The following is a 14530-nucleotide window of genomic DNA, read 5'->3' on the forward strand; positions in this document are numbered from 1 at the left end:
ATATGTGAAATCATAAAATCCAATCAAATATAAGCCAGGAGGCTTGCAAACTGTCCCTCACCTCCTAACTCAGTCTAAGGAACCATCTAAGCCAAATACGTAGGGAGGGAAATGTTCATTTCATTCATTTTATGGTATTGTTTTTGGTATTCGGTTGTTTCAGTTATGTTGAACTCTTCGTGATCCCATTTTAAGTTTTCTTGGCAAAGATACTGGAGTGGCTTGCCGTTTCTTTCTTCAGCTCATTTGAGAAATGAGTAAACTGAGTCAAAAAGGGTTAAGTGACTTGCCCAGGGTCATACAGCTGATAAGTGTCTGAGGCCAGATTTGAACTTAGGTCTTCCTGACTCTAGGCCCGGGCTTCTATCTACTGTACCATCTAGTTGCCTGATTTATTTTAGAACACTAAAAAGTATTATTAAGCCTATTTTATAGATAAGGAAACAAGGTCAGAGTTTTTAAGGGACTTGCCTGGTACCACAGTGCTCAGATAAGAGCCAGGATTCACAGGATCACAGATTAGGAGCTAGACAGAATTCTTTTTTTTTTTTACACCGTTACCTTCCATCTTAGAATCAATACTGTGTATTGGCTCCAAGGCAGAAGAGTGGTAAGGGCTAGGCAAAGGGGTCAAGTGACTTGCCCAGGGTCACATAGCTGGGAAGTGTCTGAGGCCAGATTTGAACCTAGGACCTCCCATCTCTAGGTTTGACTCTCATAGACAGAATTCTTAAGACCATCCAGTGCAGGCTCTTCATTTTACAGCGGACACCCAGAGAAGTTAAATGGTTTCCCCAAAGGTTATAAACGGCAGAGCTAAGATCTGAACTCCAGACCTCTGATTCTAAGTCTAGCACTCTATCCACTATAAGAGGCTCCATCCTAGATAAAGGCATTTTCCAATGGGCACTGCTGGGTTAAGTTGGAAATATCTACAAGAACAGATGTGCTAAAATTCCCAAACTCAGCTATTCCTCTGCTCCCAACACCAGGAGACATTAATTACCTTCCATAATGAGACGAATTCAAACATCCAAGTATGAAACAGGTCCCCATGCTGTACTTAACAGATGTGGATTTGCATCTTTTCGGATGTAGACCATTAAGCACCTTTTTTCCTCGGGCCTCACAGTTGCCTCCCTTGGATAATTAAGCTGGTCTATGGACTGCCTCAGGATGTTACTGAGGCAGAGGGCTCAGCGGTGCTCAGAGAGTGTACAGGGACCATGCAGAAAACTAAGAAAAGCATCTGTTCCCAATCACTCACCAAGGTCATGCTCGGCTCATCTCCTCAAGGCTGAGTACCGAAGTTCACCACCAGCTGGGCTTCCAAAGCCTTCCACCCCCCCATCCTCCTCTGTGGTTCTGGGCATGGTTCCCCAGGAGCACCGGGCTATAGCTAGCCTCCTTCTTCTCTGGCAGCCTCAGGGCAAGTTGGATGGTGAGTTCCCCACAGTGTCAAAGAAGTTAGAGACCAGAGTCTTGGTCTGGTAGGAATTAAGGACCATTTTAACTCAAGAGATTCTATGACTCCAAGAGATCCAGTCATGAGCTCCAGGGTTTGATTATCTAGTCCTTACTGGGATGGCTTCTGAAAAGTTTCATGATTCTCCAGTCCTGGCTATCATAGACTTAGTGAAAAACTGGAAAGCACAGTGACCTGGTAGGCAGGAGGTCCACGCTCTCATACTTACTTGTGATGTTTCCTGGGGCCAATCCCTTAAAACCTCAAGAGCATCAGGTTCCCCGTGAGATTGTAAGCTCCTTGAGGGCAGGGACTTTCTTTTGCCTTTTTCTATCCCTATGGCTGTTGTGGTGCCTAGTACATAATGTAAAAATTAAATTAATATACAATAATTTAAAATATTATATTTTATAAAATTTATTAATAATCACTAGAAATAAAGGTAACAAAATAAAATCATGTGCCAATCTGCCTGTTCAAATAGCCCGCTCCACCAAAGTCCCAACCCAGGAAGCAAAAAAACCTAGCCACGGAAGACCACCCTATTTATTCCCTGTCTACCTAAGCATGTAATGACAGGAAGTCAGTGGGCTCCTGGGAAATGTAGTTCAAAGGCATAAGATTTCCAATTACACATTAGTAGGTGCTTAAATATTAATTGACTAAAGGGTAAAAGGTCATAGAATCACAGGTCAGATGGGATGATCACTAAATTGTCTTTCAATGAAAAAAAATGCTATTTATGGACTGTGCCATTTTGGGTGAGAAAAGGATGGGAATGCTGTATAGACTGATGAGTGAAAGACCCTAGGGTACCAGTATACTAGGTATCAGACCTAGGCTTGAGTTCCAGGTTTGTCAATCACTGGTTATGTGATTTTAAGCAAATCAGTTTATCAAATTAGATAATATATGGAAAGTACTTTGCAAACAATGGAACCTGTAAAATTTTAGATCCTGACCATCATTCTTCATCTGTGTTGCTTCCTTCAATTAGAATGTTATTTTGTGGAGAACAGACTCCATAGCATTTATATTTTTTAGTCCCGTGTACTTAGCATATATTAAGTACTCAATAAATTTATTGCATTCAAGATGACAATGAAAATAAAGGTGATTGTGATGAGAATATGAAGTGGGGAGCCCAGCAATGAAACTTGGGCTCATCCTTGACTGTCCAAGGTCTTTTTCTGTGAGCAGAGGGGAAAGTGATAAGTAGCGCCCTCTGAAAGAATCATAAGGCATGGGGCATATCAACAAGCAAACACTTGCATGGTATGGATGTGGAAGTAATAGTCAGAGTCCATGTTCCTGTTTGGCACTTTCCTCATTTAGATAGGGAGTTCATTATGCTAAAGCCACAGCCAAGTGCATTACTAATGTACAACGGAATTTGGAGAGGAAGGTGGTTCCATTCTGTATGATGCTCCAACTTCATAAGGTCAAGGGATTTGAGATCAGGACCTTAAAGTTCACCTAGGCCAACTTTCTCCTAGGAAGATGAGGAAACTGGTGTCCAAAGAAGTCAAAGGACTTGCTCAAAAGCATTCAGTGAGTTATCCGTATGCCAGAATTCAAGCCTGCTAGTACCTTTTTGCACTTAAACAGCTTTGATAATGAAGGGTTTTTGTTTGTTTGTTTGAAATATTTTGCTTTCCTTCTACTGTGCTTCTTACCCACAAGAGCTCCCTTGCATCAGGAACATCGATGGCACAAACAGAAGGTATAGCATAAGGAAAATATAAAAGAAACACCACAGAACTAGTATGTTGTTGCTCCATCTCTCACTGTGATTCTTGGCATCCCATAATTAGAGAATCTCAAAGTATCAAAGGACCTCAGAAGTCACCGAGCCAAATGCCCCTGTCTAACAGATAAGACAACTGAGAACTCAAGAGTAAAGTGACTTGCCCAGCTGGTGTTTCAGTCAAGCTCCTTGGATTCCAAATTCATTCTTCCTCCTGTTATGATATCTCTTTTAAGTCTTAGTTTCATCATCTATAAAAGGGGAGTAATAATTTCCACCTTGCCTGCTTTATAGGGTAATTACAAATAAAGTACTTTTTTAAACTGTAGAAAGCTAGAAATCCATATGGACTTTGCTTTTATCTCTCTTTTTTTTAATATATTTTATTTGATCATTTCCAAGCATTATTCGTTAAAGACATAGATCATTTTCTTTTCCTCCCCCCATTTTTATCTCTTTTAATATTCTTAAACTGTTAGCATCAATCCCTCTCTTTTCCCCCCTTTCCTAACGTTCATCTCTACCCTCAATGCCTCTCAATTCACTGGGTAAGGAGTCATTTGGGCTTTCTGCTTGGAGCAACTGGTACACAGATAGGTTTATTAATAGTCATGAAGATGACTCAAATGGGAATTGGTAGCAGAGAACTTTGGTGATGTCAAACTGAGACTCTGGAAAAGTAAACATCAAAGTGTCTAGAAAAAAAGAGAAATCAATCCCACTTTCTCAGGAAGACTTCCCCATCCCCTCTTAATTCTAGAGCCTTCCTTCTGTTCATTTCTTTATTCCTCTATGTAGCTTGCTTTATGTATATATAAATATCTATATCGATATATTTTCCCCTGTTGACTGCCCCATTAGACTATAAGCTCATTGAGGGCAGGATCTACTTTTTGTTGCTTTTGTATCTCTAGCACTTAGCACAGTGCCTAGAAGATGTTGTTGATTAGTCAGTTTTTCAGTTTTCAGTTGATTAGTCAGTTGCCCAATTCTTCAAGACCCCATTTGAAGCACTTATGATAAAGATACTGGAGTGCTTTGCCATTTTCTTCTCCCTCATTTCATAGATAAGGAAATTGAGGCAAACAGGGTGAAATGACTAGCCCTTGGAAACACAGCTAGTAAATGTCAGAGGCCAGATTTTAGCTTAGGAAGATGAGTTTTCCTGATTCCAAGCCCAGTGTTCTATCCATTACACCACCCACCTGCCCAGCCTGGCACATAGGTGATGCTTCATAAATGCCTATCAGTTGATTCATTGAGGGAAACTAGAACTCAATGATGACCAGAATGCTCCAGACTAAACATGTAGCTTATGTCACTGTCACCAAAGAACCATTGTTGACTGTCCATGACACTGTGGGTGCCCTGTGAAGCAGGTCCCTTTTGTAACTAAAGAAGCCCTAAACCAGGATAGGCATGATTCTGAGGATGAGGAGGGCACTGTTTGGAGACACCTAAGAAAAACTGAGAAGTGGAATAATAGACACGGGATATGAAAGCTAGAAAGTGCTATGGATATAATCTGGACAAACTTTCATTTTAAAGATTAGTGAATTAAGGTGCTAACTCTTTGCATTCTTCAAGGATTTTTCCTTTTTCTCCCAGAATACATAGAGTTTGTGATAAGAGGGCTGGATTTGGAGTCAGAAGACTTTGATTCAAATGCTAGCCTTGGGGGCAGCTAGGTGGCTCACTGAATTGAGAGTCATGTCTAGAGATGGGAGGTTCTGGGTTCAAATTTGAGCTTAAGACACTTTCTAGCTATGTGACCCTGGGCCAGTCACTTAACCCTCATTGCCCAGCCTTTACTACTCTTCTCCCTTGGCACCAATACATTTAGTATTCATTCCAAGATGGAAGGTAAGGGTTTAAAAGACAAATAAATATATAAATGCTAGGCTCTTCCATTTTGGGAACTGTGTGACTGCTTTAGTTTACTTTCATAAGATCCTCGGTTTTTTCTTTATTAAATGAGGAGAACGGACCAGATGACCTTTAAAGGTCTAATTCCTGTGAATCTATGAGAAAGTAATCTTGGGCAAGTAACCTATGAGGCAGTTTAGTGAACCCTAGTTACCTGTCTTAAAGTAATGTTTTGAAATGAGATAAAATTCATAGGATTACAAAGGAAATTTAGTCACATTGAAATAGTTATCAAAATATATTTTTTCAAAAATAGAATAAGTCTCAAAATATCTATCAATATGGGGAAGATAGGTAGTGTGATATATAGAGCCAGAAGACTCAGGTTCCTGAGTTCAAATCCAGCCTCAGACACTAGCTGTGCAATCCTGAGCAAATCACTTAATCCTATTTGACTCAGTTTCCTTATTTGTAAAAGGAGCTAAAGAAAGAAAAGGCAAACCACTCCAATATCTAGTATCCAATACCTCAAATGAGTTCACAAAGAGTCAGACATGACTGAAACAACTGAACAAATACAGATACAGAAATATATCAATATATATATATTAAAAACAAAAGTTACTGACTCTAAGTTAAAAATGCCTGGACTATAGTTATTTTTTTCAGGTTCTCTTTCAAGAATACCATTTTGTAGTCTATCTTGTCATTTACAACAAGACTGTATTATTAATTTAAATTGTGGGCTTTCTTTTCATAGTCATTCCTAAAGTGTCTACAGATGTCAACTTGAAGGATTCTTCTGTGGAAGGTGTGTGGAAGAGTTTTTTTTCAATTATTTATTAAATCCTGTAGGAATATATCACAATTGAAATTCTCCTCTGCTGCCTATTCATAACAAGAAGGGGACCCTGAGTTCTCAAAGAAGTTGAAAGTGAACTGCAAACTGTCAAGCTAAAAAAGGCTTTAAGTATAGCCCAGTGATAGATTGTGCCATTTTTCTCAGGACCTGAATAAGATCTGAAGGTCTAAGTGGACTGCAAGCTCAAAATGAATCAAGAATGTGATAGCTGATAAAATCTAAGGCTGAATTAAAAGAAGTATCACGTTTAAGACAACAGTCCAATCAGACTATAAATGAAAGAGTTGTGTTCATTTCTAGGTTTCATATTTTAAGGAAGACATTGATAATTTGGGAAGAATTCAATGTGGAGGAATGGGAGCTAAAAGCGTATTATTTGAGGATTGACTCAATAAATTACAAGGATTAGTCTTTCAGGGGATCCAGGAAGTTTGCTGGAGCAGATGACAATTGAGCTGGCCTTTAAAAGTTGGATAGGAATTCAATAGATAAGGAAGGGAAGAAAGAGCATCTGGGAACAGGGAACAATCTGAACAAAGGCACAGAGGTGAGAGGGAACTGACTGTGTTAGGGATGCAGTGAGTCCTCCAGGTTAGCTGGTGCATGGTGCACAGGGAGAGGTAGGTTCCTGCCATGCTGTGGGGAGTCTGGAATGCCATGTAGGAGATTGAACGTTTTTCTCCATTTGCTCCCATTTAATATTGGCAATATCAGAATCCTTGAGGCATAGTAAAGGAAAGAAGTCATTATTATTTTGGTAGAAAGGATAAAACATGTGCTTTTGTTGATGGAGGAAACTCCTGGTCGGAGATTATCCATTAGTGTAGTTGGGCATCTTCTCAAGCACCTGGTTGCTTGACTAAACAGTTAAGTGACTTGCCTACAACCACCCAGTCAGTATATGTAAAAGGCAAGACCAACTACCAACAAAAGGGTTAATGGCATGGGTTTTCTGAATCTGAATGTGGGTTTTCTTGATCACATGGCTTACCATCTCTCTACCACATGATGCTGCATATTATCCTCATTTTACCAAAGGAGAACTGAGTTTCAGCCAGGTTTCCTAGATCATATAATCAGCATTAAACCTCTCTCCCCACAGAATTCTATTTTTCATGGTGCCTCCTCCCACTTGGTTCAAAGATCTTTTCATTTTTGGGTACAAAACAGGGTTGGCTTCCTCATTTTAGGAGACATAAGAATTTCACCCAAGCCTTTTTCTTCAGTTGCTTAAGAACCAATTAAATCTTCTTCTTAGCCAATAAATACTTGATTGGATTTTTGGTCATGTGCTTTCAACTGGTCCTATTGCCCCAGTTCATGAAAACCCACAAGTGATGGGAGCCCAGGGAGAGGTTACAAAGTCTCTAATTGACTTCTTCTTCTGTTGTAATTGGTTCTACCTTCTGAGAACAGAGGTGAGATGAAAAGGAAGAATTGGCTTTCATGGTGATTTTTTTTTCTTTTTTGTTCAGCCGTTGTCAGAGTCCATGAAGGCACAATAAGCCCAGAGAATTTAGTACTGCTAGGTAAGTGGTCCATTGATTTTTCTTGCCTTGGATATTTTTATTCCCTGGCTATGGAACAGATTGATGAAGCTGAGCGTCTTGGGCTGTGAGGGACAAGGAAGGGATGATACAACACAGACAATGCCACAGAGAGAGCAATTGAAATAATTAAGATGGTCAGGAGAAATTGGTGTCAATTCAAGAAATATTAATTGAGCAATTACGATGAGCAGAGAACTCAATAATCGCTATCCTTAGCACTAGGCAGTTTTATGAAGCAAAGACAAAGACTGGAAGCCACATGGAGAAAAGGCAGAGCTGTTGAGATGACCAGCCATTGTGCATCCTATCAGATAATACAGAGAGTTAAACCTCGGTGCACAGAACAGATTTTATATTTCAAGCAAAACTTCATTTCAATTCTTAGATTTATTTGTTTGGCTATCAAGGAATTGATTCATGCTGTAATGGCGTTGCCAGTGATGGAAACAGGGTAGGGGATTAGGAGAGCTAAAAATCCTAATAGCATTTACAAAGTGCTCGAAGATTTGCAAGCACTTTACAATTTCTCCTTTGTTAATATGATTATGATCTCATTTTATCCTCATTACAACCTTGAGAGGCAGGCTCTATTAATACCCCCATTTTACAGATGAGGAACATCAGGGTTTGTTTTTTTTTTTTTTAAATGACTTATAAAGTCTCAGAGTTGGTAAATGTGTAAAGCAGGATTTGAACTGACTTTAGGTCTAGCACTCTGTACAGGAGGGGGATAGTAGAGTCTTGAGGAAGGTTGCTGTTATATAATATACTATATAATATAATTTAAGAAGTTATATACTATAACTATTAGTTATAGGAGAAATGAATGAAGTGTCACCTGGTGAACACTTCAACTGTTGTGCTCTCTCTATAGATAACTAATAGAGTGGCACAGATCCTACCACGATGCTATAGCTAACACTTGGCACGATGCCTGACATATGAATGAATGCTTGTTGAATGACCAGCATGTCATCTTTTACAAGCTTAAAGAAGGCAAGGGGAGACTAAGTGGCTCAGAGGACTGAGAGCCAGGCTCAGAGATGGTAGATTCTGGATTTAAATTTGTCCTCAGACACATCTTAGCTGTGTGACCCTGAACAAGTCATTTAACTCCCATTGCCTAGTCCATACCACTCTTCTGACTTGGCACCAATGCACAGTATGAGTTCAAGAAAGGAGGTAAAGCTTTTTTTTTTTTTTTAAGAATAAAAAAGGCAGCACCTAAATCATATAGCCCAAGGGTGCCAGGCAGATGGTAAATATTTAACAACCAGCTATTTTGGAAAAAAATAATGCCCAGGTCACGTTTTTAAGTTGAATCTGCATTATTAATATTTTTCCATTACTTTCTTAAGTCTAGACAATCAACAAAACAACAAATTAAGCCCTGATTTGTAACGTTTGTCAATTTTCAAGGTGTAAATGCTTACCCTGAAGTTTTAACAACCAGCTCTCGTGGACCAGTTTGAGGTAGTCCTCAGTTCTAAGTAGGAGACAAAAGGAAAAGCAAAAGTTCTATGAACAGCACTGATTTTTGCCAGTGTTTGCTTGCTTTAGATCCAACCTTTGTGACATTGAGTGGGAAGAACTGAGGTAGACGAGACGAGATTACATATTATAATCCTTTATGTGCTGTCCAAATGTGAAAAATACTGACGTTCCAAAAGCACCACCGGGGTCCCTCATCATGGCCCAAGGGTCATGCTAGGTTCTTGATAGCCATGGACACAAAACTCAAGATCGGCCAGGTTCCATCGTGCCAAAAAGTGGATTTTATTAGGATCATAACAATACAGTATTGCCGTTTAATGAGGACCAGCTTATTTAAGAAAACCAATAGCCTGGCCACTTGGTAATGGAAACACAGGAAGAAAAATCATGTATAAAATTGTCTTCAGTCCTATGTGGCCCCCTTCTGGTTCTTCAGTGATAATCAAAGTAAAAAAAAATTAAAATAAGGTGAAGGATGTTAAGAATCATATAAATTTTAGGCTTTCTATTAATTTTCACTTAATTATCTATAAAGATGAGATCTTGCCGAGTGACCAGTAAGTGGGTAAACTAGAGAAATGGAATCCCATCAATCTTAACATAATTTCTATAAATGATACTAGAAGACAAAAGTAAATTGTAGCTTAAATGGAAGGATGACTCCCATGTAGTTCTCCTCGGAGAAGCAAATCAAGTAGATATAGTTAGCTGATTTGATGGCACTAGGTTTGGAATCGAGAAGACTCAAGTTCAAATCTAGCTTCAGACACTTACTAGCTGCATGACTTAGGGCAAGTATTTATCTTCTGTTTGCTTCAATTTCCTCACCTGTAAAATAGGATAATAATAACACCTACCTCCCAGGATTGTTTTGAGAAACAAGCGATAGAATATTTCTAAAATCTTTAGCATTGTGCTTAGCATGTAGTGAGTGCTTTATTCCTTTCCTTTATTCCTATTCCTTTATTCCTTTCCCTTCTCCATCTCCTCCAAATTTATCAAAAAGTAAGAGGAAAGATCATTTCATAGATTATTTTTATGGTAGTATTTATGATAATCATTTGCAAAAAGATAAGCATGAAGATAATTACAGATTTTGCCATCTGTTACAAAGAATTAGGTGAAGAAGTTCTATCAAAAATTCGGGAAGAGGAGGCAGATGGGTAGCTCAGTGGATTAAGAGCGAGAGCCAGGCCTAGAGATGGGAGGTCCTAGGTTCAAATCTGACCTCAGACACTTCCCAGCTGTGTGACCCTGGGCAAGTCACTTGACCCCCATAGCCTAGCCCTTACCACTCTCCTGCCTTGGAGCCAATATACAGTACTGGCTCCAAGACAGAAGGTAAGGGTTTAAAAAAAAATTCCGGAAGATCAACAAAATTGTCAATATACTCTCTAATGGAAAGTGGTGAGGTGGTTCAGTGGATAGACCACTGAACCTGGAGTCAGGAAGATTTGAGTTCATATCCTGACTAGTCACCCACTAGCTGTGTGACTCTAAGGAAGTCACTTAACCCATGTGCGTAACCCATGCATATAAGTATCTTCATCCATAGCACCCACTTCCCAGTGCTGTCATGAACATAAAATCAGATACATTACAAAACTTAAAGTGACATACAAATTCTAGTGACTATTATTATCGGTTCCACCCATTCTATGCAAAGGAGAAAGTGGCAAAAATAAAAGGGAAAACATGGAGGAAAGGAGAATAACTAAGGCTTGGAGACTATACAGAAGCCTCCTTGCTCATTTATCATGAATTCTTTGAGAAGAGAGAGGAAACTTTGGACAGGATTAGCACCTATACCATTTTTAAAATGAAGTTGATTATATTTTACAGGCAGGAAAATAATGGCCACTGATGTGATAATAATTTTCAATGCAAGGGAGTTTAGAGGAAACATGGCAAGACCTAATTAAGCCAGATCCATACCATGAGTTCTTAAGGATAAAACTAGGAAAACAAGAGCCCCCAAAATGGGGAAAAGATGTGTAAAACCTTTTATTACCAAATCTTCTTTACATCTCCAAGACAGAGAAGTCACTCTTGTGGGACATTAGTATCACATTCTCTAATATATGTGGAAGGAGAAACATCACTAAAGAAAACAAAGATGGAAAGAGAATTCCAACTAGACCAAGACTCTTCACAAAAGAGATAAATGCTAGACTTGAAATTGTTTGGAGAGAGTTGGGGGACTGGCAAAGATGTCTGAAAGAGGGGAGGATGCAAATGCTTAGCAGAATTTTAAAAAGGCTTATTGTAGCCCCCAACTTCTCCTAAGCAGCAAGGGGGTGCAGTGGTCAGAGTGTTGGGCCTAGAGTCAGGAAGATCTGAATTTAAAAACAGCCTCAGACACTTGTTAGATGTGTGACCCTGGGGAAGTCCCATATGTTTCTTGTGGGAACATACAGATGTACATTGTGCACATATGTGTATATATACACACACATATATATTCACACTTAATCTAAGTATGAATTTTATAAGAGATATGCAGATAACACACACATACATATATATACATGCATGCATGTTTACACACAAATCTTTTTTGTGTCAGTACTCTTTTAGTGATGATATATGGCTCTGAATGACCAAATATAGTGGTCTCCAAAAGAATTAAAATGTAATGTCAAAGAGAAGTGAAAAGCTTCCTGGTAATTAGAAGCAGGTTGTACCATGAAAGATGAAGAACTAAGCATAGGGAAGCAGAGCATCACCCAAGAGTTCCATAATCTAGAAAGGAGATGGGCATGGAAAGAGCACAGATTGGGAAGACTTCTCTTCTTTGGAATTTATGGGAGGACATTGGACAAGAGTAAAAAGAATGAGCTCTCAGTAGGATCTAAGCTATACACTGAAATGAATTATCCAGATTGATGAAATCATATAGGTAGTAAATTGGGACTAATAAACTGCACTTAAACAGTCCTCTATTATTTCTAAATGTTTTACACACATTTAGACAAGCATTTCTCTTTTAAAAATAAATTTATTTATTTAGAATATTTTTCCATGGTTACATGATTCATGGTCTCTCCCCTCTCCCCGAGCTGACAAGGAATTCCACTAGGTTATACATGTATGACTCAAGCAAGTATTTCTGAAGCCCTTAATAAGTGCCAGGCCCTGGGCTAGGTGCTGGAAATGCAAAGGCAAACGTTAAATAGCACCTCCCCCCCCTCTAGAAGCTTACATTTGATAGGGAGGAGGGGATATGTCATAGGCCTATCTGTAAGTATCCATCAAATAAATGCAAGGTAATGTGGAAGGCAACACTAGCAGCTGGGAACATCAGAAGAAGCCTCCTGAAGAATGTGGTGTTTAAGCCAGGACTTTGGAGGAAAGGAGGGATGTTAAGAAGTGGGAAGGCAGGAGGGAGCGTGCTGCAGACAGAGAAGAGAGCCTTTGCAATGGCACAAAGACCCCTGATGGAATGGTCTGTGTGCCAGTTTGTCCAGAGCAGCCAAGTGAGGAAAGAGGAATCCCAAAACCACCTTGTGAAGTTCAGGTGTAATGCTCAAACCCAGAGCATCTGCCTTCCAGCAACCTGCTCTTTCTGCTTGTTGATTTTAAACCATGCCATCCTTCTAATCCCAACTCCCACTGAGTGAAGCCTTTAGCAATACTAATGAGTAATCTGGGGCCAGGGTTGGGGGTGCTGAATAGGTGATGCTGCTAGGAGGCTCAGGGGATTAAGAGCCAGGGCCAGAGACAGGAGGTCCTAGGTTCAAATCTGGCCTCAGATACTTCTAGCCGTGTGACCCTGGACAAGTCACTTAACTCCCATTGCCTAGCCCTTACCACTCTTCTTCCTTGTAACCAATACACAGGATTGATTCTGAAACAGAAGGGAAGGGTTTAAAAAACTAAGAGTTATCTTGTACAAATAAGCACAAGAAACAAAACAATAAAACACATTTTGGAGTACAGAAGAGACTCTACTCACTGCCTGAGAATTAGGTTCTAATGAATTCTCCTGAGTGAGCACTTCAGATGTGCCTGCACAAAACATGGAATCAGAAGAGTCTTGACTCTTTGGAGAGACCCCAGTTCTAATTCTACCTGGAGGCGGTGCTCACTGACTAATCTTTGCTGAATGACCGCTCCTCCCTATATGTGTTTTCAGGACCAGTTCAGACTGTTACGGAAGGAGGAGCAAAAACCTTGTCTGCCCTTAAATCTGGGAACTCAGAGGCTCAAGCTTTGGAACCCATCCCTAAGGAGACTGGAGGAAAAGGTGAGTGGGAAGGGGCAGCTGGGAGAGCCAAGTCTAGAGACGGGACGTCTGGGGGGTTCAAAATGGCTTCAGACACGTCCTAGCTGGGTGACCCTGGGCAAGTCCCTAAACACCCATTGCCTAGCCCTTACTGCTCTTATGCCTTGGAACTGTTGACAGAGAAAAACACAGAACTATTAAATAGACAGAAAAATCACTCTTTAATTAAGGAAAAGGGGTTCAGTGTAATAGTAGGCCTCCACACAGAGCTGCGTGCTAACAACCACACAGTCTGAGGATTGAACTCTGGATGCTCTGGATGCTGACCCCTGGGAGAGCCACTAGGGCTAGACTGACAGCTCCAAAGAACAAAATAATTTGGGGAATCTATATAGCATTTGGAGAGATCCAGGGGCAATCCAGAAAAGATGATTGACATCTCTATAGCTACAAGGAAATGGGAGTGTTCAAACTATACAGACAGAGTACAATCAAGCTTGGGAAAAGAATCCTAGCTAGAGGCTGGGGTCTAAGGGAACCAGCTGCTTACAATGGATACTAAAGGATGGTCCCTGCCCTGGTGTGGGTCTTCTTGGGAAAGGGTCTTTGATATAATAGGGTCCATTATCCAGTCTGAAACTGCTATCCTGAGACTCTATTCAGGGTGGATTCTCACAGGAACAGGGAACAAGGACACGCTTTGGAGGTCTCCAACTTATAAGCTAGTCCTAAAACTTGGGTTCATCAGATCTTACTAGTTTGGGGTTTCTAGATGCCATGTAGACAGAACCAAGACATAGTATTGATTCCAAGATGGAAGATTAGAGTTTAGTTTTGTTTTGTTACTGTTCTTGCCCCAGTTAGAAAGATCCCATCGTGCCCCTGCAGATACTAGACAGACATTAAGTCACCTACAAGAGGGTTTCCGTTCTGGCCTCTAAAAGGGGTAGGATTATAATACTGACTCCAGGGTGGATTTGTTTTGCTGGCCTATATACATGTGTATCATCTATAAATTCTCATACTACAAATGTCCATATACGTGTGTTTATACACATGAAGATTTTGGTGAAAGCCCCGCCCTAGCAGATGAGGCAAACTCAGTAATTTATTATCCCACAAAGGCAGCCATGTTGGGTGTGGCCAGGCTCCATTCAGATGGGCATGCGCACGCGCCATTGTAGACAGGCCAGCCGCCACGTATTCATAAGGTCAATACTTTTATCCACGTCCATGACAAAAATTTAAATGGTACAAAACCAAGCAGACTTGCCACGGGCACTCTTTGGGAGATCTTCAGAATTGACATTGCGCTATCAAT

The 14530-nt window shown here is 40.2% G+C and overlaps 1 protein-coding gene across 1 annotated transcript in view; it reads left to right on the forward strand.

Annotated features, from left to right (window-relative positions):
* OC90 (otoconin 90) overlaps positions 1-14530 on the forward strand; it is a 70236-nt gene that overhangs the window by 40832 nt on the left and 14874 nt on the right. The window contains exons 9-11 of the mRNA XM_056821022.1: positions 5839-5889; positions 7416-7469; positions 13120-13230. Of these exons, the coding sequence (XP_056677000.1) occupies positions 5839-5889; positions 7416-7469; positions 13120-13230 (216 nt within the window). The remainder of the gene's footprint in view (positions 1-5838; positions 5890-7415; positions 7470-13119; positions 13231-14530) is intronic.

The sequence above is a fragment of the Monodelphis domestica genome, chromosome 3, assembly GCF_027887165.1.
Source record: "Monodelphis domestica isolate mMonDom1 chromosome 3, mMonDom1.pri, whole genome shotgun sequence".
Classification (NCBI taxonomy): Eukaryota; Metazoa; Chordata; class Mammalia; order Didelphimorphia; family Didelphidae; genus Monodelphis; species Monodelphis domestica.